Below are 25547 nucleotides of genomic sequence, written 5' to 3'. Positions count from 1 at the left end.
TAATCAAATCGAATTGAATTGAATCGAATCGTGGAACAAATCGATTCTGGACCTTAGTGAGACAGCTGCATTACTTAACAATATATTAGCCTCAGCATAAGTCAAAATTTAGAATAGCGGGAGACGTGCATTATCCTGGTTATTTTTTTGGCATATGTGCTTTTTGTCTTTTTTTTAGCAAAGAAAAATATCTTAAAATCATCAAAAAAACCAGGGAGAGAAGGCTTAGCGTTCCTCCATTTAGCACAATGGATATGATATTTACTCAAAAGTATTGTTAAGATATTCATTGTGTGTACTCATGTTGTACAGTGTTTAACTGCATTATGGTTACTGTGGTTTAACAGAGACAGTATTTTAGTTGCCACCACAAGGAGGCACTGTTTCATTGTAAGAGCACGGATGCTGCGTTATCACGCCCCTAAGAAAAAAAAAAGTATACCACAACGAAAATGGCACTCATGAGAAAAGTTTTGCCGCATGTTGATGAGGAATAAAGTTCCCAAAAATATTAAGGACATTTTTGCCTCCGTCGTCATTTTCCTTCGAGTTGATCGCTGTCGATGCTGCAATACTCAACAAGTATGATGATGTTAATAATGTCTGAGACATCCAATGCTAGATGATCCATATAAAAAAAATTATGATGTAATTCAAACAGTGGCACATCATTAATATTTAGGGAAATCCAATTTTTTAAGTTGCACCAAATACATTGTGTGATAGGGCATAGGAAAAAAAAAGATGTTCTAGGGTTTCATTTTCATCAGTACAAAAAGAACACTGATCCACCTCAAAGCCAAATCTCTTTTTTTAGAAATTCTGCCACAGTATTAGTTTTGTTTAAAGTGTGTTTCTTTAACTTTAGGTAGAATAGGCTATTTCATAAATTTTTAGTATGCTTTATCCAGTGTATATGAAATAACTAAATTAGAACCATGCCATGTAACCATTCTGTTGTAACTATGAAATATTTTGTCTTTGAAGAAACTACTAACAAATTTCTTATTGCATTTTTATCAAACAGCTGACATTGCCCTAGCAATAAATTTGGGAGCACTGATGAGAAATTATTGTATATCATAAAAATTTTAATCAAATGAAGCAGAGGCAGTGGGACCAGTTCACAAAATTTGTTATATTCTCTTTGAGAACAGTTTAGACAATATTTTTCTGAAAAGTCTGTGTAACTTAGAATGACACCGTTATCATCCAACAAATCTGTTATGAATATAATATTTTTGTTCAAACCAGTCACTCTTGAAAATAGATTTTTGATTAAGTGTTATTACCCTATTATTCCATAAGGTTGAATTATGGGGAGAAGTTGTGGGTAAATCTCATTTTCCCAAAAATGCAACGTCTGTTTTATAAAGTTTGATATCTTTATGGGGATTTTATTTGCCGCAAAATCACATTTCAAAATAAAGTCTAATCCTGTATACTATTTTATTAAACAAGAATCATGGGATGTGGAGCTAAGTAGAGTCTGGCTGTGACAGACAAGATTTTAACCATTTAATTCTAAGGGTGCCAACCATAAATTCCAATTCTGGAGTTTTGATACCACCTTTATTGTATCCCTTCACAAGCTGAGATCTTTCTATGTAATGGGTTTTATTCCTCCACAAAAATTCGAACACATTTCTATTTATGGTTTTCATGGTATTTATCGTTTTTTTATTTTTATATTGTTTACGTGGCGCAAAAAAGGTTGGGGACTGCTGTACTAGCAGGTTGCTGAGTAGAAATCCTTGTAGTGTTTTGAAATATACCACTTTTTCCATCAGTTTCCTTGTCAGGAAACAACTTCCTGTTCAGCAGAAATGCCTCTGGTTTCAGTGGTGTGTGTGAGAGCGTTTCAGTAGTGTGTGTGAGAGCGTTTCAGTTGTGTGTGTGAGAGCGTTTCAGTTGTGTGTGTGAGAGCTAAAATTTCAGTTGTGTGTGTGTGAGAGCGTTTCAGTAGTGTGTGTGAGAGCGTTTCAGTTGTGTGTGTGAGAGCGTTTCAGTAGTGTGTGTGAGAGCTAAAATTTCAGTTGTGTGTGTGTGTGAGAGCATTTCAGTAGTGTGTGTGAGAGCTAAAATTTCAGTTGTGTGTGTGTGTGAGAGCGTTTCAGTAGTGTGTGTGAGAGCGTTTCAGTAGTGTGTGTGAGAGCGTTTCAGTAGTGTGTGTGAGAGCTAAAATTTCAGTAGTGTGTGTGAGAGCGTTTCAGTAGTGTGTGTGAGAGCTAAAATTTCAGTAGTGTGTGTGTGAGAGCGTTTCAGTTGTGTGAGAGCTAAAATTTCAGTTGTGTGTGTGTGTGAGAGCGTTTCAGTAGTGTGTGTGAGAGCGTTTCAGTAGTGTGTGTGAGAGCTAAATTTTCAGTTGTGTGTGTGTGAGAGCTAAAATTTCAGTTGTGTGTGTGTGTGAGAGCGTTTCAGTAGTGTGTGTGAGAGCGTTTCAGTAGTGTGTGAGAGCGTTTCAGTAGTGTGTGTGAGAGCGTTTCAGTAGTGTGTGAGAGCTAAAATTTCAGTAGTGTGTGTGAGAGCGTTTCAGTAATGTGTGTGAGAGCGTTTCAGTAGTGTGTGTGTGAGAGCGTTTCAGTAGTGTGTGTGTGAGAGCGTTTCAGTAGTGTGTGTGTGAGAGCGTTTCAGTAGTGTGTGTGTGAGAGCTAAAATTTCAGTAGTGTGTGTGAGAGCGTTTCAGTTGTGTGTGTGAGAGCTAAAATTTCAGTAGTGTGTGTGTGTGAGAGCGTTTCAGTAGTGTGTGTGTGAGAGCGTTTCAGTAGTGTGTGTGTGAGAGCGTTTCAGTAGTGTGTGTGTGAGAGCGTTTCAGTTGTGTGTGTGTGAGAGCTAAAATTTCAGTAGTGTGTGTGAGAGCGTTTCAGTTGTGTGTGTGAGAGCGTTTCAGTAATAATGTCCCTTACGGCACCTCATAGAAACCAGCAGTTCCTCATTATCCAGGCCAGTTTCTCTAAGGAGAACTTTGTGTTTTCCATCCATCTCCATTTATTGTCTCACAGCTACAGAAAAACGAATTATGAAATGGGAAGAAAAGCTAAGTCCAGTGTAAGGAAGAGGACTCCCTTACTGCATTTATTTATATTATATTATCTGTATAGCACTTTAGAGCACACCTTTCACTTTATTAAAAGCACCTTATCAAGCACTTTATTTAGCATTGCACTTTAAGCATGGATTTGCACACAAGAAGTTTAAATATTTATTGACTATTTATTGGGAATTCTAAAATCAGTTGGTAGCCTTATTTCAGATCCGGCACAGCTGCTCCTCATCAAGGAATGTGGTGGTTGTCTGTCAGGAGAGAAGAATGGTGATTGTGATCAAGGTTTACCAGTAAGGAAAACTAATGCAAGTGTGTGTGTGAAATCTAGGGATAAAAGTGGTGCAAATAGGTGTTTGTAAGATAATGATTACTCACCTTTCTTGCCTGTGTCCTCTTTAAGGTGTTTGGGCAAATGTTTCCCCGGGGGTCCAGACACCATTTAAAGGTTCCGGGAGAGACCATTGGTAAAGAGAGTGTGGTGAATCTTTTTGTGCTTGGGTTTCTGGGTTTTTATAATATTGGGTTTGGTGTAACATTAAAGTGTGAAATATTTATTAATATGTAAATGTGAAAATGTATTTATTTATTCTTATTGATATATTGTATACTGTGGTGGAAGGTTGGGATTTAAGAATTTACCTGAGAGTGGAATAATGGTTAAGTCTGTGACAGCTGAACATATTTAAGGCTGCCAGTCCTCATTAGAGGATGGATTTTTGTGCTGTGAAGAAGCTCGACAAGTTAATTGTTGTAAGGAGAGCTGTATAGCAAATAAATACTTTGTTCCACTACACTTGCCTTGGTCCATCTCACTGTGTTTCCAGCCGCTAAGGGCCGCACTGTTACATCCAGATTAGGCTGATCATTAAACTGTGGCATTGGGCTTCAAAGAGTCACAACTGATAATAAGCTGTGATAATTAACATTTAGTCAGTCATGTCATTATCCACGACTAATTAGCACATGGCTTCATCTGCGTAAAAAATAAATCAGTTGTGTAACAGTTCAGACATCAGCTCCATGGAAACGGGGAAGTTTTTCACGTTTTATTTTCAGCACATTTATTCCTTAAACTTTACTCAGAAAGCTGCTCTCCTGGAACAGACTTGCAGCTTATTAGGCTTTCTTATAATTAGACTGCAGCTGGAAGGGAGTCCACTTACTGTAGTGCTACTCCACTGTCTTCACTGCTCTTAGTGCTCTGAGAAAGTGGTTTTATGAATATGTATATGCATTGAGTTCCTTGTTAATGCATCAGGAGTAAACACATCAAAGAAGCAGCATTTCCTACACATGAGCAGTGTACTGAGCAGTTTTATGGTTTGATAAAGCGAGGCAGCTTGTTTGTGTTCCAGCACAAATCAGCCATTAGTGCCTTCACACTGCTGACGTGGTAGTTTTGTTCACCTCCAGCAGATTTTGTTAAGTTTATCATTTTGATGCTTGTGACTCCTTTTACTAAATTGAATGGCAGGGTTCCATCTATGTGACACAATGCAATTTCATTATAAAATGTTTGCCTGTGGCTCTTCCAGACCACTCCACTCATAGAGGGAAAATGTTTTAAGACATTTGATCAACTTACAAGAAAAAAATAATTAGAGAATGGGGCATCCAGTTAAGGGATACTTACAGAGCAGAAATTTAAAAAGATATTTTACCAGAAGGTCTCAATGTGAATGAAGTATAAACAGCTCTGTACACTCTAGTGATTTATGACCTCGGCTCTGTGAACTACCTGTGGAAAAAAATATCAAAATTATATAGGATTACAACAATTGTTATATGTGTGTGTATATATATCCCTGGACCATGGTTTAGACAATGAAAGTCATATTATAATCAGTGACTTGAAACTGGTGACAGAGACCAAACTTATCAGTAAAGGATTTACTCAGGGTGTAGACCGTGGGGAAAAAAGAGCTCTTATCCCATAACGTGACTTCTATAAAACCAGACTTGTTTTTTATTTTTCATAACCAAAGCAATCCAACATTCATGCGTACAATGTAGTCCAGATAAGAGGAATAGACTATTTTTAGATGTCACACACAACTGTAAGCAAATTTAAGAGGGAAAAGGTGCTTTGGTGTGCCACACTAAACAAACACTAGAAGCAATATTGACTGTTATCAGTAGCGTCTTCTGCATGAACTAAGCTTTTATTTGAGTCTGTCAGTAGAGAGATGACAGGAAATTAAGAGATTAAAACAGGTGTGACCTACAATAAAGATGTTTGGCTGGCCTCGACACCGGGCCGTTGTGGGCACCTTAATGTAGAAGGTACCAGGTTGACTATGTTATTATTAGCATGACCTCAGGCTAATACAGCTTAACTGTTTATTGGGCAGTTATAGAAATAGCATGCATCAGTGCACTCCTCCATATTTTACCAGTGCAGCTATGATTCCCCTTCCCCAAGCTTTAGCATTAATAGAATCCAGACGCCTTTGAAAAATAACTCATGAATTCGGAGCTTTGTACTCTCTGATGAGAGTAGAATCAGTTTCAACAGCCGTTGTAAATCTTACAACCTGGGTTTGTTTACCATGACAAAATGCCTAAATTACATATAACAACTGGGGCAAATGATTGGATTTGAGATACTAGGTACTTTATTAATATGTTCAATTTAAGTTTATTTTTCACATTTTATAATTGTCAACACAATGTACTGAAATAGGAAGTAGTCCCAACACACACTCTTCATTAGTTGAAATTAACAGCATTTAGTCATGTTGAGGGAATTTTCTTCCAGCATTGGTCCTTTTATATGACTGGATATGGAAGGGATGCTGAAGTCATGCTGAAATTTTTAACTGTTATCCATATGTCTATCCACCTATTTTCCTAGGTTTGCTATGAAGTAACTAGTACTCACAGCAAGAGGTTTCCTGGTTCAAACCCAGCGGCTGGCTGAGCTTTTCTGTGTGGAGTTTGCGCGTTCTCCTTGTGCCTACTTGGGTTTCCTCTGGGTGCTCTAGCGCTCTCCCACAGTCCAAAGACATGAATGTTAGGTTAACTGGTGATTCTGAATCCTAGATGTGCATGTAATGTAGATAAATGGTCAAGTTCATAAAGGAAACTGCTATATTTTAGTGGCTACCAATCCGTAGCACAAAAGGCTGTTGGACAGGTCGCCAGTCCATCAAAGCTCCAACAGAGTTGTTGAAAATGCTGTAACTGTTTTATGAATATCTGCATATTCACTTGTATCACTGGTTCAGTGATAAACCAAACATGGACTCAAACCCTGGATTAGGGCTGCAACACTTCCCCGTAACTTAAGTAAGGTAGCATTGTATAGTCGGATCATCTGCTCTGTTAGAACATTAGAAAATCAGTTTTGAGAGTTTTCATGGAAAATCATTTAACCATAGACACAAACTGAAACTGGGAATAACCATTTGTGAAAAATATGCATGATCAAGTTGTTTGATTAAACAGTCTTCATCCCTTAATGACTTTAATAGTTTTGTTTCTATCAGTGCACATCTTTCCCTGGAACAAGAAAAGCTAGCCAACTCATCCAACTTCCTCTGCCTGAGGCTCATCTTCCTCCCACCTCTTTATCTAAATCAAAACATTGTCCATTGTTTCCATAGAAACAGCATTATTGATGTTAATAAATGGGGTGAAAGATTGCTTATTTGTGGGCTTTCCTACATTCAAACGTCCAGTGGAAAGGTTTTATGTTGTTGGGATGTTGTGGATTATGAGTCCTGTGCCATGTGTCTGGTGCAATAACACTGTGTACATATTATATTTTCCAACATTTGTTTTATGGACTGGAGATGTGTGGGTGCAAATTAGAGAGCTTTTCTCTTTGAGAATAGTTTTGTAGGAGGTGTGCGTTTGTGTGTTAACTAGAACATCCAAGTATTCCTCAGGGGTCTGTGCTGATTTGGAGCCCTATATTCAGGCTTAACGTGTCAGTCCCTGAGCTTAAGCTGTCCCTCCCCTCCCATCCTTCCACTTCATTTTCTATCTCTGGTTCTTGGTCTTTTTTCTTTTTTTTTTCTTTTTTTCACCCTTCCTCCTTCATTCCAAGCATCACCCTACCCTCAAAGTATGCATGAAGGAGTCACATGGATGTAATCGCATGCTTGTTATATTTTTGACATTTCCCAGTCACCCTTCTTCATTTAGCTGGCTCTTATGTAAGGCAGCTTACCTCAAACCCAGTCTACAAATAAGTCTCTATTACAGTAATAAAAAGCCTTCCACCTCCACTGGAGCTGAATCTGAACCCAAACGTACAGCTGTGCTGAAATCATTTGACAGGATGCACTTTCTACACTTTCTAGGCAGAGTTACATGTTGGAAAAGTCTTTTTAAAGTACAAAATTTTTTCCAACACAAAAAATTAAACAAAAACAAAAAAACTTGCAATTAAATATCACATGTAGTTATAATTAAATATAAATATAATTCAAAGGTATCCACAAGAAAACTGGATTCTCTTATTTCCACTAGTTAAAGTTAAAGGGCTGGCCCCATGGGGGAAACAAAACTCACTGCTGTGGCTGAATTACCACAGAGTAAATAGAGGTTTGTTGTCAAATTAGAAGCCAAAAATCCGGAAATAATGGAAAACCTTTTTGTTCAGGACTCAAGCAGTCTAATTGATTTAATTTGAAAGGTTCTGGGACAAGAGCAGAGCCTGAAGACATCAGACTCTAAAAATCTGGTTTGTGGGACATTTAAAATTATTTTATTGGATATTATGTGACATTAAAAATATTATCTAGGGTTGATTTTTTAAAACTTTTTTTTATATCATGCTAGGCCATTTATTAAAAAAATCATTCAAATTTATTTTCAGCTTGAGTTGTGTTAAATTTGTTCTTTTTTAGGTTCTCAACCTACCATTAAAGCTTAAAATGGTTTTGGACCCTTGTTAACTGGAGTCTTGACCCATTTTGGTTTGTGGACTCTTGTTTTGAAAGTCTCAACTTAAGAGTTTGTGTTTGCCATCGCCATTCTGGTTTGTTTTATTGTTTTTTAAACTGATGTGACATGATGGGCATAGGTAGACCTGTCTGAGAAAATGAGCAGACTGCACACTTGTGTAGTAGCGACTTTTCAGTCACAAGCTCTGAAGGATTCCCTTCTTTGTAGTCTTTTCTTATTCAAAATACAGCGTACTATGAACATCATATTGCATTCATTAAGACTGGAAACTACTGACAATAAATCTATTAGGAAAATACTTACTGAGGTCATAAATCACTAGAGAAATTGCCACTAGGTAGTTGCCCTTTACTGGTCATTTCAAAGAATGCAGGTTTAATGAACTTGGACGTACCTGATGCTGCATCTAGCGTTTGTATACAGTCTATGTTGTGACCTGCAAACACATTGGGGAAAACATGCTTCTGTATGTGCATGAAGTAGGTAAATTAGGAACAGAAGCTTTTTGATTCATACACATAGCATTATGAAAAAAAATGAAACATCACATATAACACAAAGAGATGTTATAGGAAGTGATGTCTCTGTAGACTTTTAACTCTTTTTTTTCTTTTTTTTAATAGTTCTAGCTACATTAATATTACACATTCACTGTTCTGTGACATTTCTAACATTTCTAAGTGGCTAAAAGCATTTGGTGGGATGTTTTCTTTTTTTCCGCATGGCTGGTGTCAGACATAGCACAAGGCCCCTCTGTGCTTCCCTGCCTCTCTCTTTCTCTCTCTCCTACTCTACATCCTGCGTCATTTACATTTCTAACAATTATCTGATTACAGCGTTGGTGCCGAAAATGGATCAAGAGTTAAATATAGAGCATCTGGTCCTCACTATAGTTTTATGGCTCTGCTTCCCACACAACCTGCCACGCATTTACATGTTAACCTAATTACATAGCCGCTCGCTCTGCGGTCCACCCAGACAGCTAAAGTTTCCTGCCTCTTGACGTCAGACGTGCTTTTTGATTTCTGCAGAAATGTGCGCAGACACATGCATTTGCACACACACTGTATAAACTTGAGATGTTTTATCCCACATTTGGTGGGAGAAAATAGAGGTTCTTAAAACAGCAGAGACTGGTTTGAAAGTTTCTGAGTAGCTTGGAGGACAAACACAGATGAGGACAACCTCAGGAAAAGCTTTATCGGAAGCTTATACTGTCTTATATAGAGTATGCACAATGAGGACTGGTGGAAGGTCAGATTCCCTGTCTGTACAAAAGCTTTTAGCCCAGAGATCAGAGGTCATCCTGTACAGTGGAGCGACAGATTTGACCTGAGGCAAAACTCATCATGTGTTGGAAGAGTTTACAACATCCTTCCCCTTCCTCTCCTATTATTTCTGAAGTATTGATTGACTTCATCGCTTTGTCTTGACTTTTAATGCTTTTTCCTAGTGTGCTGTAAGGGCCGCAATAAGAGGCCGAGTCCTGGTCCTGGAGGGGCTGGAGAAAGCTGAGAGGAACGTCCTGCCTGTTCTTAACAACCTGCTGGAGAATCGAGAGATGCAGCTGGAGGATGGCCGCTTCCTCATGTCAGCGGAGCGTTATGACAAGCTGCTGCAGGTCAGAGCAGCACACTCGCCTGCACAAGTCAAACACTTCCCACGGCTAATTTCTAAACTAGAACTTACACATGGGACTAATCTTTTTAGGTAACAACAGCTGAGGCATTAACTTTTTTTAACCCCTCAGCTGTAAAAGTTTGATGGGCTATTGTTGCCACGCTGGACGAATCCCTGGGCAGTGTGGGCACCCAAGTTTGTGAACATGATAATTCAAGATCAAGGCGACATACGATTTTCAAATTGACACTTAGGTGCATTCACTAAAAATGTCAGACACGTTCAAATATTGGTCATCTTAACTTCCAGGTCAAGGTGAAAATGCGATAACTCAAGAAGGATATTACCTCGGATTTTCACATTTCTAGCACAGGTTCATCTACTGGGAGCCTCAGGGGGCGCTGTTATTATTTTTTATAATGCTGGCTGTTGTTTATGGAGTCATGTCTATATGTAAATTCCCACTTAAGCAGTGAATTTCCACACTACTCCTACAGTGCTCTTGTTGTGTTTTGAGGGAAAAAAATGCTGTTGCTATAAATCCTGCTGCTGTGCGACATTCAGAGTCTGTACTTGTCACATGGAGCTTTGGAGCTGCAGCCTTTTGGATAAAAATAGCATTTAATATCAAATGTGTGAGATGAAAGAAAGTTATAGGCCATTTCTTACCTTGATGCATTTCAGGAGCACACCAAAGAAGAGCTGGACAGCTGGAAGATTGTCCGCGTAAGCGAGGACTTTCGGGTCATCGCGCTTGGTCTTCCTGTACCCAAGTACAAAGGCAATCCGCTGGATCCTCCTCTCCGCTCTCGCTTCCAGGCTAGAGACGTCTATTACCTACCATTCAAGGTCAATCCAGGAATTTATGGATTACTTAAAAGAAAGTAATCTGCAAGCTGAAAGCTTCAATAAGATCTGAAAGCTTCAATAAGATAAGAAAGGTGTGGCTGTGGGGGAGAAAGAGACGAACCGATACAAATTTTCCTTTTATGCACTCTGATAATAAACATAACACACTTTGTACAACATACTGAAATGTTATTATACTGAAGAAAATTAGCGATAATACTAGAGGATATATTAGTTTTGGATTTGTTCTGGAATTTAAGTATTGAGCTTTTGTTTTCTTTCTCTCTGGCCTCTCAGCCAACAGTGTTCTGCGGTAAATTTGTGAGACTTTGAGGATATTTAAGTCTTGTTTTCTTCTGTATATTTTCAGGACCAGTTGGAGTTGCTGTACTCAGCAGGACCAAATGTCGCTGCAGAAAGGTACATTTAGGTAGATGCATACTGAAGTGCGAGTATTCTTTGATGGTCTGTGTCTTCATGCAGTATTGTGTTGTTTCCTGTGTGTCAGAGTTTCCCAGCTGCTCTCACTAGCTACTACGCTATGCTCCCAGGAATCATCCAGCCTAGGCCTTCCTGACTTTCCTGTGGACAACCTGCTTCCTGTCCTTCATGTCCTGGTGAGACAGGAGCGAGATAGAAAAATGAAAGCCAAAAATTTAAAGGAGAATTTGTTTTAAAGTTACTAGTGCCTGTGTGACTTTTCTGTCCTTTTCCAGAACTCTTTCCCAATGCTATCCTCCCAGCAACTGCTCCATAGGCTTTATCCATATAACAGTATGTTGGGCAAGGACGGTCGCACTGCTGTTGAGGGTGTACTCAGTGTAAGTCAAGATGTGATGTTAAAGTGTCTGTATATGGTTTTACCTCAGGTGCATGCTTGATATAACCTGAACATCATATGGTTGATTGAAGGCATCAGTTTTGCTTTATATGCATTCTTTCACAGCGATTTGAGCTTCTGGATGGTCATCGTCAGCCAGCACCCACCACCATTTTGAGTGTGTCCACGGCAAAAGATGTAGAAGGCCATGCAGACATCACTTTACATGTAGTGGACAAAGACATCACCTTTCAGGTACCAGCAGTCTGGGTGTACACCATAGACTACATATAAAAGACAGACATAGCCAGCATGACATCGCCCACTGCTTTGTGAACTTTTATTTTGAAGCCTTGAATTTAGAGGTGTGGTAGTTGCCTTCTTGTTTATTGGACTGTAGCTTATCAGCTAACCAGCTTGGTTTGCAAGTTGGGATCATTGCAAAGACACAGATACCCAATTAGTATCACGATGTTAGAAATCAATGAAGGATATAATTTAATTCACTAATTAGACATAAACAAATCAAGTTGTATTTCTTCAAATAAGCATTTCAAAGATGCTCCAGAGGGACGAGCAGAACACATAAAGTCAAGCAACCTCTGTGGACAGCGCAATTATTACCCAACCTTTAGACCCCAAAAGACTGATTCTGGATGTAGCGTTTTCAGTGGGAGAAACGCTGCGTCATCATCCAAGTGACTTCTTCGGTCTCAGCTGACTGCAGGTTTCCCCAACTTTATAAACAGCACATTTGCACAAATCTAGCCCACTGAATGAACAGTGGGATGTGAGGTCAGTTCCTTGATCTGCAAATTGTCATAACCACTCATCAAAGACCATTGATCAGTGATCATTGATTGATGGCAATGAGTACCATTCACAGAGAGTTGGGGAATGGCTGCAATCACGGCAAAGTAAGATGGGAAAAGATGTACACTTAGGCCCCCTCCTCATTTCAGAGATGGTCTTTCCCGTTTCATGTAAATGACTCCGCCAAAGATCAGTGGTCAAAGATCAGTGGTCAGCTGAGACTGAAGACGTCACTTGGATGAGTGACGAAATGTTTCTCCCACTGAAAACGCTACGGCCAAATTGAGTATGCATCAAGACCAACCTTTAGACCTTAATACAATGAGTGAAGAAAAAAACACCCTAATTTCAAGATAGCAATTTTTTCTTCTTTTTTTAAATACCATTTCTTTTAATACCATGACATAGACATACTGTATTTCTGCTGTAAAGTTGAGCATTTTGATATGTGAGTCAGTGGAGATTAGTGTCTTTGGAGCTGACCTCAAGTGGTCATCAAAGGAACAGCAGTTTTAAATACGTCCTTGTTGGTTTTATTTTTTGGTCACCGTTTGCAGTAAACATTTAAGCTAAAGTCTAGTTTGCACGCTGTGCAGATTTAACTGTCTGGCAAGGTTAGCATACATATTACGCGGTTAGCCAGCCAGCTCTGACTAACACAAATCGTACAACATTGATATGGCTTATAATTTGGTCAAATTCATTACAACTATGTGTCAGTCTTAAATTAGCCAGCCTTATGTACTTATTTCACTGGGGTTTTTTTTCTTAAGATACTGTGTAATTTTTCTGTGCTAGCTGGAGTCGTGAGTCGTTTACAATAGTCACAGTTAGTCATTATTGATATTTATGATTAGCAGGCTCATTTACTAAGCAACTGTTAGCTAGCGTTTCTCACGTTTGACAATGTGAGAGTCACTGAAGCGTTGCATTGACGGGTTAGATTTTGCAGAAAACCCATCCTGCATTTTTCAGATAAAAGTCACTGTATTAAATTTCCATTAGTCCATTCAAACATTAACAATAAAAAGCATTTAATGTATAAAAAAAATGCATAAAGCAAATCTATAGTGTAATCGATCCTAATGAGTGCAAGCATTAGGCTTCATTATGAATCAAAAAACATGCAGAGTGATTAAGTCATCCTTTTATAGAGATGCCCATTATCACGTCGCAGACCACACACGGACAGACAGGCAGACACACTGTATCAGTAGCTTGACCGTCTTATCTCTCACTGACACTCTGTAGCTGAATGTAAATTTTGTTAAGGCAACATGTTTATCAGTCATTAATTTTTCATGTTAGATAAAAAAGCAGCAGTGCGTGTGAATGTTACTGCATAGTGTTTGGAAAAACAGACATCCTTTCAGACTACTAAAAATAGTGGTGTGGATCCTGCAGGTAAACAAATGATATCACTCTGGTTAACTCTTTGAGGCTGCACTTTCTTCATGTGTGGCAGGAACTGTGTTGGCTCCTAATATGTAGTGGGGTTTTTTTTGCTTGTTTAACGCAGAGTTCTTAAAAAATAATGAATTTTGTTTCCAGCTGTTCGGCCGTGAATCTGTGAATCACGGGTTTGTTTAGGGCAGTGGTTCTTAATCTGTGGGGCACAGAGCCACTCCAGGTGATGTCTGGATGACCGTGGTGGAATGACCCAAGTCTGGGGGCAGCAAAACCAAAATATCGATATAAACCATCACACACATACCACTCTCACCCACTGAGGGAGTGGTATGTGTGTTTTTTCTAGTTTTTGTACTAAGTCAATAAAGGGAAACATCCTTAATATGCACACAGTGCTGGCTGCAAGCACAAAACTCTGCACACCAGCTGTGCAAACTTGTCTGTGAGGGGCAGCCAGTCATAAGAAAGTAACCATAAAGGGAGCTAAACATATTTTTACTTTCTTTTTTACTTTTTTTTTCTTCCCACACAGGGTAAAATGTCAGGCTTCACCAGATGCCGCTGCTGTTGTTTGCCTCCTTCATGCTTGTTTCTCCTGTTTATGAAACTTCAGGTTCCAGCAGGCGTTAAGGAGCCACGTCCACCCAAAAGCAGTCCCACCTACATTCATACACCAAGCCACTCCCAGTTGTTGGCCGAGATGATACAGTCGCACATGGTTAAGGACATATGTCTGATAGGACCTAAGGTGGCTAACACTTGATATACATATACACATACAATGCACATAGTGAATCTGATTTTAATAACGAATACCTTCTTTTATTTCTAGGGTTGCGGCAAGTCGGTGATTGCCAGAGAGTTTGCTGAGATGCTGGGTTACAGCATGGAGCCTGTCATGCTCTACCAGGTAAAAACGTCTGGTCTTTAAAATGTTCAAAAATATGATTATTTCTGAAGTTTTGAGTTGTCTGCAGAGCATGAGGGGAAGTACGAATGTAACCACCAAACATTTGCGTCACAGACCCCGAATAATTAATGCCACAGTCATATCTTTCACCATCTGTCATCCCTTTGACCTACATTGTAAAAGATTTTGCAGTATTTCTTTTTACAGATACTTCTGTGCATTATGTATATATCTGTCTTAGTTTGCAAATTAAAGCAGTATCACTTAGGCAGTAAATATATGCTAATCTAATAATGTATTTATAATGTCAGGGAAAAATATTATTACCAGCAGTGTTGGTCAAGTTACTTGAAAAAAGTAATCAGTAACTAATTACTGATTACTCCCCCAAAAAGTAATCCCGTTACTTTACTGATTACTTATTTTCAAAAGTAATTAATTACTTAGTTACTTAGTTACTTTTTAAAAACACGATTTACAACCTGAGTAGGTGATAAAGTGATAGATCTTTCAGCCCAATTCTACTTTTTCTACATAATCCATCATACAAAATGTAATCAAATGGAAAAGTCTCTTTTTTTAACTTGTTTTATCAGTTTTAATCTTTTAACTTTATGCATCAAGCAAAACATTTAATTATATGCAACATTCTCTGACTTGAATAAATTAGTTTAACATTTAAACCTATTTTCTACACATTCCAGCACATAAAATAAAATATTTTTTGTGTTTTCACTCACTCTTTCAAACAGATGCAAGTAAAACACAGCAGAAAATAAATAAAGTCAAAGACTCAGCGGTCCTTTTGCTCTATTTTCACCTGTAAAGCAGGAGCAGGGTAGGCGGAGGGTTACCCTGGTGCAGGTGTGCTGCGGTCAGTTGAAGAATCCGCGCGAGTGTCTCTGTGAGTTTCCCATCACGTCGTAGCTACTCGGTGCTTGCTCGGAAGTTTAGGGGTTTTTTCGCTGTAAAAAGAAGTTTTCTTCCCACGCACGATGGGCACTAATGTTTTTGTCACTTTTTATGGAATCAAACTCAAAGTAAGGTCAGTACTTCCACGCTTTAAACGCTGCACGCTCATACTCTCTCTGCACTCGATATATTATCCATTGTTGATCTGCACACAGCTGCTGTCACCAACGTCGCACTTGCTTACGTCACTGTCATGAGACATTCTCGCAAAAAAAATCACGGTTTTAGTAACGCAGTAACGCAGCGTTCCTACGGGAAAGTAACGGTAATCTAATTACTGATTTTGCAATAGTAATCCCTTACTTTACTCGTTACTTGAAAAAAGTAATCAGATTACAGTAACGCGTTACAAGTAACGCGTTACTGCCCATCTCTGATTACCAGTGCCTCAGATAACTCAGATATGTCATGAAGAGGGTGTAGCACTGTTCTGTCTACCTTGGGCTCCCAGCACTACATGCGGACACAGCATTTTGTTAACAACAATTTATACTCTGGCACTGATGTCCAGATGCTTTTGCACCTTGGCACAGCCCGGCATGACCGTGCACACTCAGCATGAGATTGCTTATTCATTTAACTGTTGCGTCAGTTATTTCTCTGGAATGTGTAGGCCCCAGTGTGATACTGCCATAGAGAACCCCAACCAGTAGGGTGGAGAGGCAAGCAAATGTTGCTATGAGGGTATTTTATTAAAAGTCTTCTTAGATTTAAGTGGCTCTGTTATGCTAATTTCCAGCTTCATATTTAAAAATTTGGACTTTACTAGATTAACTTTGCATGATTGACAGGTAAATATAATGCTTATGTATCTTATATTGGAGCTGTTCTGGCCTTCTGAGATGATGGATGGTGCCCACCCAGATCTGGACCAGGGCATCATCCCGATACCTAACCAATCAGATCAAAATCCCAGAATTTTAATGGACTTGATGCTGTTCTCTGATGAAAAAGTGTTCGTGTAAATTTTTTGAGCAATATGTATATATGAGAGAAAATAGGGAAAAGCATAAGTTGAAGTGCATGCTCAGTTGGTTAATTTATTTTGATTTTTTTATTGCTTTTAGAATTTTGAATGAGTGTACAGTGCATGTGTGCAATATGTGTGTGTGTGGAATGTAGTCAGCTCGGTGATAATTGTGAAGGAAGCGGGTGTGCTGCAGCTCTGTATGTATGAATGCATCATGTAGCTGCTATTCTTAGCTAGCTGAGGTCAGGGGTGACCTGTGCTGCGGGAATTGTGGAATCCTTCACCACACAATTCATCTGGTCAACTCTGAAAACCCCATTTTTGGGAAAGCAAAGTGACATGTCAGGCTAGAGAACAGAATATAGATTGTGTCCTTCAACAAGCTGAGTGTGTGTGTGTGTGTGTGTGTGTGTGGGGGGGGGGGGGGGGGGTTGACTCATGACCTTCATCAGGATCGTCATAAAACAGTTTGCAGAAAATCTTTTAAAGAGCATATGTATAGAATACCATCCTTCGCATGGGCACTGTTGATGTTTTTTTTTTTGATGACATTTAAAAAAAAATTAACCTGGTTCAATAGCACCAGTCTCTCTGATTTATTATAAGGCTTTCAGGCTTTCACTCCAGCCTGGTGATGGGGAGATATAGTATTGTTATGTCCCATGTTTATCAGTGTGGCCTTACTTGTTGGAGCTCTCACTGAATGCATCACTGTCTGTTCTGTTAGATAAAAATGTGAAAATAATAGACAGGACTTGAGGGGTTTATGATGCGTAGAAATGATAAATGTCACCAGATCTAGGACGAATGACACTTCCTCTGAGTCTTTTAATGTTTGAACTTGATATTGTGACAAAATGAAGCTCTCTCATACCAGCTGCTGTTACAGCTGTACCTAATTCTCTTTAATTCAAGAAAGCAATGAGTAGTATGTTGCTGTGAAGCTGTTAGGATTGCAGTAATCACTGCCTAGAACAAATTCTGCACTTGTCCTCCCTCGTCTACCCCCTGTCTTTACCATGACATGGCAGCATGATAGTGAATATGACAGTCTTGCTTAACAGACAGTGTTATCTGTAAAGTAGAGATATTGCATTTAGCAGCTGGGCCAAACCATCTGGGAACAGAGTTAAAGGAGGGAAAAATGGAAAGCTGGTGCATTTGTCATCTTGTCTTCACAGTTACTAAACGCAATCGCAGACAGAATCACTTCTGACTATTTTTAGATCTTTTTTGCTCTGCCAACCTGCTGTACACATCTGTCTCTGCTGTTCATTTTCCATCTCCCACTTTCTTGCCTTTATCACACACCTCCCTCCATTGTGTTTGATTCCCAGGACATGACAGTCAGGGACCTTCTCCAACAGAGGTACACGCTCCCAAATGGGGACACAGCATGGAGGCCATCTCCACTGGTCACTGCTGCCATGGAGGGCAAGCTGCTGCTTCTTGACGGCATACACAGAGTCAACCTGGGAACCTTGGCTGTACTATCCAGGTGCTTTGGCTCATTTCCTGGATGTAGCTGCTGTGATATTTTCCAAATGCTCTGTTGATATTGGGTTTTCTGTTATCTGTGCCATCTGTACTCTGTGTTCTCCTTTCAGAACGCTCCACAGCAGCTAAGGTTCTGCTTTAATGTATTTCTTATTGTTTCAGTTTCTTAATAAAGGAAGCCGGTGCTGTAAAATAACAAACAAACACACACCACTCAGCTCATTTCTCAGATTTTATTTTCTTGCCCCAGGTTACTCCATGACAGGGAGATAGATCTGTATGATGGGACCAGGCTGCTGAGGTGGGACAGATACCAGACTCTAAAGGAACAACTACATTTAAGTGACCAGGAACTGCAAGAGAGGTACACACATGCATGCACACAGGTTATCACACACATTTGGGTTAATTGTACGAAAGGTGATCACACTTGGAAATGTGACAGTGTTTTTTTGTTTTGTTTTTTTAAAGACAGTAACAAATATCACAAGTTTGACCTATGTTTGAATTCTTAAAGACAATAAAGCCATGGCAGTGCTTTCACCTCTTCTCTAACTGCACACTCGTGAAATCCCAAATCTCCACTGTCCCTTGTCTATTTCAGCTTCCAGGCTCACGCTTAAAGTGATGGAATGGAGTGATAAAATAAATAATATATTCAAGTGTAAAAGTAAAGTTGTAGTTCACCTTCTCTTAAATTTTAGATTCAAAAGCCTTCAGAGGAGCATTGTTTGTGTGGCACCAGTCAACAAGGATGAGAAAGAATAAGCTAAAAAATGTAGCTGTCGTTTCAACAAGAGTACAAGAAGTGAGGGTACTGGCACAGGATACTTACTGAAATAACAAAAACTAGCACCTTAGTGACACAGTAACACAAACTTACCAACCTACTGAGGAAGCAGAAGAAGTACAGCTCTAGTGTTTTTTATAAATCAAAAAATTTAGCCGTGTTTGCTAAGAGTGCAGGAGTTTAAGTTCCTTGTTGGAACAACTGTCTGAAACAAATGAATATCATATAAAAAATAGAATTAATAGAAAATATTAGATTTATTATTTTTGGTGGCTGATACCTGTTTTACTGCCAATCCTGTCCCCATCACTAAATGTCCTTAGCTCCTGTGTCTGCTTGATAACATATCTAATGACATCTACTCTTGGCTGACTGTGCATCCCAACTTTGTGTAACCCACCTAAACTCCAAGTGAGTAAAAACAGTTTGCACAGTTTACAGTTTTATTATAACCCAGGTTGTAAACTGAAGGTCCAGATGCATCTCTCAGGTACTGTGTTGGGTCTTACTGTATTTTTTCCCCCTCTCATGAGTCATATACTCCTCGTCTACTACAGTTGGATTTTTTTTCATGCCTACCACTTCTTATTTTTTGAGGATGCACTGCACACCATGCTGAAACATGCGTTGTTGGTGCAGGAATACTATTTTATGCCAACTCCTTTTTTGTAGATTCAACCAAAGAAATAGGATACATTACACACATGTATTACATACATTGTATGTTTTTTTAACAGGTTGCTAGTAACAAAGTGACTAAAGATATAATTTAAAATGGGTTCTGTCTTAGGTTGCCTGTTTTGTGTCGACCCAATAGTGATGTATCTCATAAGTTCAGTGCTTTTTTAAAATGCTTGAATGATTCATAGGTCAGTGTTAAGCGGTTTAGGGAAAAACGATAACAAACAAAGACATTTCTCTGTAAATGGTCAGGCACAAAGACTGAACTGAATATGATAGAAAAGGCAGCCAATGTCTTTCTTTTCAGACCACTTGACTACAGATGACTAAAGTCAGGCTCATTGTAGGCAAAATATAAAGAAATCAGGGGGAGCTCAAGACTATTGCACAGTAGTGTATGTGAAGTTTTCTTTGTTTTAAACATGTGGGGAGCAGAGAGTGAAGACAAAACATTATTCCATAAAAATTAAAAGAGAGTGAGAAGCTGATTTTTGTTGGTTTCATTGGTTTGATACTGAAACTCACTGTAGGACTTGTAATAGGTGCGTGTGTTTGAGTTGTATCTCTCTTTTGGATCTCTTTCATCTAACATATTCTGAGGATAATATCACAGAGACTGTCTTACAAGATGTTAGTGTAACCGGTGTGTTTCTGCGTTGTGTCTGACAAAGAAAGGTAAAAGAAAGAAAGCTCCTCTCCCACAGGGGAATTGTAGAAAAAGGGCTGCATTTATTTTTACATTAAACATAAAGTACGAACTTACATGGGACATATTTGACATAAGATAAAAAAAAAACACCAACACAAAATCCGACATACCTGACAAAGAAAGGTAAAAGAAAGAAAGACCTCCGAGTAAATAACTTGCTCGCTCCAGCTCCTACGACCAAATACAAACAGTGGGGGAGAGGGTTAGCTCAACCCATCACAACTTCCAAGCTAGCCAGAATTATATTATAATTATATATCATGCTAGCGTTAATGGCGCCTAAAACACATTTGTGACACACACATACTACACATTTATAGCATCTCACAAAAAAAAGCACAATGATGGCAATAATTGGAACTAAAATCACAATCAGAAGCATCAGGGTGGATAAATATACATTATATGTGTGTTATACAGTGTCTGGAAAGAAATGACACCCACCTCTCCCACAGGGGAATTGTAGAAAAGGGGAGAGGCCAAAGGGGTACACTGTATTTATAGGGTTGCACCAAAGAAGAAGAAGAACAATGAGGAGGGGCTCCAACTAATAATGAATATAACTACAGGCTTGGAGGTCCTAACAGTCAGGTATAAGGAACACATTTTGTGTAATTATAACAATATGTAATTTATGGCTGGGTTACATTGGTTCTTAAAATAGCCCAAAGTAAAGAAGAATGCTTGGATCTGCAGCATTTGAGAACATTCTCATAAGATCAGACACTTTTTATACACTACACATCCATTTTCTTCTTATTTTCTGACTGCCCATTGTGCTTCCTAATTAACAAAACTGGTAACAACAAAAAGACAAACTGCGTTAGAGCAGTGGTACTGGGAGTGGGTTGAGTGTGACAATGTGTGTTGACAGTGACTGCTGGAAGTCAAAGGCATGATTTCCAGTTTTCAGGTATACTTATTTTTCTCCCAGTTTTCCCAACTCCGTTAAAACCTCTTTGGGGGTGGTGTGAGGGAGTGGGGGCAACAATCTTGCATATTTTACATGTGAACAACTGTTGATGGTTTTGACCCTGCATGTAACTCGTGAAGTGCCTCTGTGTGTATGTATGAGCATGCACTTTTTAAAACCCCCCACCGAAGCTGGCAGGAAGGATGTTTGTGGTGGGGTGTCTGGGCTTAAATAAACCCACTTCCACTTCTCCCACTCCTGTGGCTCAGATGAAGTGTATCCAGTAGGAAACATAGATTTGACAAAGTCAGAGCAAGAAGAAAGAACCTTCTAGTTTGTGTGTGTGTGTGTGTGTGTGTGTGTGTGTGTGTGTGTGTGTGTGTGTGTGTGTGTGTGTGTGTGTTAGGGTTGGGCGTTTGGACGAATATATCGAGCCTATCGTTGAAAGTTTTTACAAGGGCGATTTATTTATTTGCCCATGAGTAAGTTTGCTAATAATGATGGAGCTAATACAACTAGTCAACAGAAAAAATTATAATAATAGCGCTGTTTTAACAACACCCTCTTTCATCTGCGAGCAAATGCACCCTCCTCAGAGTGCGCCCAAATGCTTGTTGATGGAGCTGCAGAAGCTGGTGATAGCCTAGCATACACAGCCAGATGGAGGACATGTACATGCTCATGCAAATTAGTCGTGTTTCAGTACTTTTCTCGCAGTATACGTCTGCACAAGTATGGAACGCCAGGACTGACATAATGAATTAATTAAATACACCATTAAATCATTAATTAAATGTGGCAATAATTAATTAAAATTGGAAATAATTAATTTAATAAATATATACGACACATTTAATTAATTATTGACACATTTAATTAATTATTAACCATTTTAATGAATTATTTAATAATTTATTTATTTAATTCATTATGGCACTATTGTCCCCTTCATGTCTCACCTTGAAATAATTTTATCTGTCAGCCTCACCCATCAAACTAAGTGGGCGGGGTTAACGCTGCCACTGCAGCTTCTCTAACATTTGATTGGTTGCCGTGCCAAGTAAGTCAAGACTAATCTTCACATGTCTGGTCAGGTTGTCAACATAGAACATGTTTACAAAAGTGCTCAGGTGTTTTCAGAGATGTCACTAGCTCTGCTAACAGTCAGCTGACAGAGTGTACCAAGCTCACAGCCCCGGTGTTCCATCTTGACAGTTTTTTTTTGGGTTTTTTTTTAGCTTGTTTGTTTTTCGGGGAAAAAGGCAGGGGGGGGGGGGGGGTTACGTTAACCGGTTTGTTTACATATTCCACTCTCCGTGTTCCACATGTTGCATTCGCAGATTCTCATTTGCACCGAACGATCGTCTCTTTCCGCCTGGTCTTGTGTCTCTGTGCTTCTGTAACATAAAGAAGGAGCTGACATTTTTCTCACGACACCAGCGATCAGCTCAACAGACCCTCAGTTTACTTGCATGCATCCTCCTCCTCACTTGTCAGCTGTTTAACACCTGCTGCTAATTCAAGAAACACGCCCACGTTACCTGGTGATAGTCACAGTTTAACTGGGCAGCCGGTGCTCGATTTAACGCAATGTCGGCACATTTTTCTGCACAAGATAAGTAAATATCGTTTTTTCCCTGAGTGCAGAGCTGCTGGAGCTTGTTTCCCAACAGAGCACTTTATTGGTGAACCCACTTTATCAGCGGCTTATGTCCAATCACCGGCACACTGCTTTGAAACCTCACCTGAGTGTTAGCACTCAGTGGTTCAGTGGTCCAGTGTTTAACTGGACTTAATTCACTCAGGTTTTGTTTGTCGGGTCACGTTTACTTTGCTGTTTTATTTACAACTGAGCAAATCGGTTTGGTTTCGACTGAGAAAATTGTCAGGCGGTGGAAGGAATACTTCGAGGACCTCCTTAATCCCACTGACACGACTTCCGAGGAGAAAGCACAGTCTGGGGATGAGGGGAATGACCCCCCCAATTTCTGGAGGCGAGGTCACTGAGGCAGTTAAACAACTCCTTGGTGGCAGAGCCCCTGGTGTTGATGAGGTCCGCCCCGAGTTCCTGAAGGCTCTGGACGTTGTAGGGCTGTCCTGGTTGACACGCCTCTACAATGTTGCGTGGAGATCAGGGGCAGTACCTGTGGACTGGCAGACCGGGGTGGTGGTCCCAGCCGAGTTTGGAGCAGCGGGAATGAGGATCAGCACCTCCAAATCTGAGGCCATGGTTCTCAGCCGGAAAAGGGTGGAGTGTAGTCGGCTAAAAACTGTCCAAAGGTAGATCAGCAGAGCTTAGCTTGTCTCAGTTCAGTTAGTTCCTCCTGCTCTTACCAAATCACTTCCTTTCCAAAAACTGCTGCTGATCTATTGTGGTTCATATCCCAGTGAAGGCATTCAGCGAAAGTTCAAAGGAAATAAAATGACAACTTCTCTCTAAGACTTTCCAGATGTTTACCTGTTATGTCACACAGTGCGGCAGTGTTGATGTCTCCTTGTATGGCAGCCGCACACACCACTCATCACTGTTCCTCTCAGCAGTCAAAAACAGTTTTTGTTCCTTCTGCAGCTCATATAGACAGGCTTTGCCCCTCGACAACTTTCAGACCTCCGTATGGATAATAAAGCTGTTGTGCGTCTGCTTCCATTTCGTCACATGAAGATGGATGTATGCAGCTTCTCAGAGGTCTTGTCCTGACAAAGTTCATCACATACACAACATCATCTGACAGAGGAGCTAGATCTTGGCAACGAGCACCTCACCATGCAAAAAACAGTGCGTAACAATAACAAGGCCTTTCAGTTCTTCCACTCTTTGTTGTTCAAGATATTTTCATGTGGCTGAAAAAATGTCTTCTCTTGTTTTTATGAAGGTTTTTCTAGTTCACTGTGTTGTGAAATTCTTTATATTATTCAGAAATTGTCACTAGACATTTTTTTTTTTGTGTCTGTCCCAAATTCACTCCGATGGTAAGAGAGGGCAGTGAAACTTTCAGGAGAAGTTTCTACTGAAAAGGGGTAAAGAAGCAGAACTTTGCGCTAAAAAGAGGTGAATCAGCAGAATTTCTGCTGAAAAGAGGAAGAGAAGCTGAGGTTTCTGCTAAAAAAAGAATCTGGAATTTGTGCTGAAAAGAGGTGAAAATGCTGAATGTTCAGCAAAAAAGAGATAAGGAACCTGAAAATTGTGCTAAATATATTTGAATATTTAGTTATTGAAATAAATGAACCAAACAAAGTTTTATTTCTAAACATATATAGACCACCAAAATCTAATACAAACTTTTTTAATGATTTCAATGACCTTTGCTCTGCAATATGTCTAGACTATGACCAGATAGCAATTGTGGGAGATTTTAAAATTCATACTTACAAGCCACAAGATAGCAGAACAAAAGCAATGAATTATGTCCTCCATAACTTTGATCTAATCCAGCACATTAGTGAGCCAACGCATAATCGAGGACACACTCTGGACCTACGTATTAGCAAAGATCTAAATATCTCTAACATTGCCATTACTGATATTGCATTATCTGATCATTTCTGCATTTCATTTGATAGCAACATCTTAGCCAATATACCTAATCAGAGTAAGATCACTGTTAAAAAATGCTTCCTTAAAGAAAACTCAGCTGAATATTTTAAACTGATGTACACTTCCACCTTGTTTAAATCACCAACATCCACCAACACACATTCAGTAAACAAACTGACAGATGATTTTCTATCCAAAATCTTAGACATGATGGATAAGATTGCACCATTCAAGGTTAAAACTGTCTCTAGTAAAAAGAAGTCTCCGTGGAGAAGTGATCCACTGGTATGTAATGAAAAAAGAGAGTGCCGGCGTGCTGAGAAAAAATGGCGGAAAACTCAACTCCAGGTTCACTGCGAGATAAAGAGAGGCTGAATAAGTATCAACTATCCCTGAAGGATGCAAGGGAGTCATTTTTCTCTGAGATTATTCATAGAAAAAACAATAATGCTAGGACATTATTTGCTACAGTGGAGAGATTAATTACTCCTCCAGTGGCAATAACCCCTGAACTAAGCTCCACCAGGGCCTGCAATGAATTTGCCAGCTTCTTTATTGAAAAGATCTTGAAAATCAGAAGATTGATTGGCACATTAGTTTCAACCCCAATACCGACGTTAAGCCCAATTAGCACTTATGCAGAGAAAATGACTCACTTTCAAACAATAAATCAATCAAGCCTCGATAAAATTATTGAGAATCTAAGCTCTGCCACCTGCTGCTTGGATATATTATTATATAGTATTATTTCTTAAAAAGGTCCTCCCAGCCATCAGGGAGGATCTGATCCAAATAGTTAACGCATCCCTTCTATCAGGTGTCTTTCCCAAAGCCTTAAAAATAGCAGTTATCAAACCAATATTAAAGAAAAAGAACCTAGACAGCACATTAATGCAGAACTACAGACCAATCTCTAATCTTCCATGTATCGGTAAAATTATTGAAAAAGCTGTTTTCCAGCAGTTAAACAGCTTTCCCACAATGAACAATCGCTTTGATATTTATCAGTCTGGTTTTCGTAGGCACCACAGCACTGAGACAGCCCTTGTCAAAGTGTTTAATGACATCCGTATAAATACTGACCGTGGGAAATCCACA

The 25547-nt window shown here is 39.4% G+C and overlaps 1 protein-coding gene across 1 annotated transcript in view; it reads left to right on the top strand.

The window, feature by feature from the left end:
• Positions 1 to 25547, top strand: part of vwa8 (von Willebrand factor A domain containing 8) — an 88409-nt gene that overhangs the window by 8536 nt on the left and 54326 nt on the right. The window contains exons 5-14 of the mRNA XM_085383430.1: positions 9414 to 9581; positions 10265 to 10429; positions 10800 to 10849; positions 10938 to 11046; positions 11146 to 11250; positions 11376 to 11504; positions 14086 to 14220; positions 14305 to 14382; positions 17662 to 17822; positions 18072 to 18185. Coding sequence (XP_085239556.1) covers positions 9414 to 9581; positions 10265 to 10429; positions 10800 to 10849; positions 10938 to 11046; positions 11146 to 11250; positions 11376 to 11504; positions 14086 to 14220; positions 14305 to 14382; positions 17662 to 17822; positions 18072 to 18185 — 1214 coding nt within the window. The remainder of the gene's footprint in view (positions 1 to 9413; positions 9582 to 10264; positions 10430 to 10799; positions 10850 to 10937; positions 11047 to 11145; positions 11251 to 11375; positions 11505 to 14085; positions 14221 to 14304; positions 14383 to 17661; positions 17823 to 18071; positions 18186 to 25547) is intronic.

The sequence above is a fragment of the Rhamphochromis longiceps genome, linkage group LG16 (assembly GCF_057381845.1).
Source record: "Rhamphochromis longiceps isolate RC_006_pf linkage group LG16, R_longiceps_female_GT1.1, whole genome shotgun sequence".
In the NCBI taxonomy this organism is placed as follows: domain Eukaryota; kingdom Metazoa; phylum Chordata; class Actinopteri; order Cichliformes; family Cichlidae; genus Rhamphochromis; species Rhamphochromis longiceps.
The sequence above is the reverse complement of the archived record's forward strand: the minus strand, read 5'-3'. Positions and strand labels throughout refer to the sequence as shown.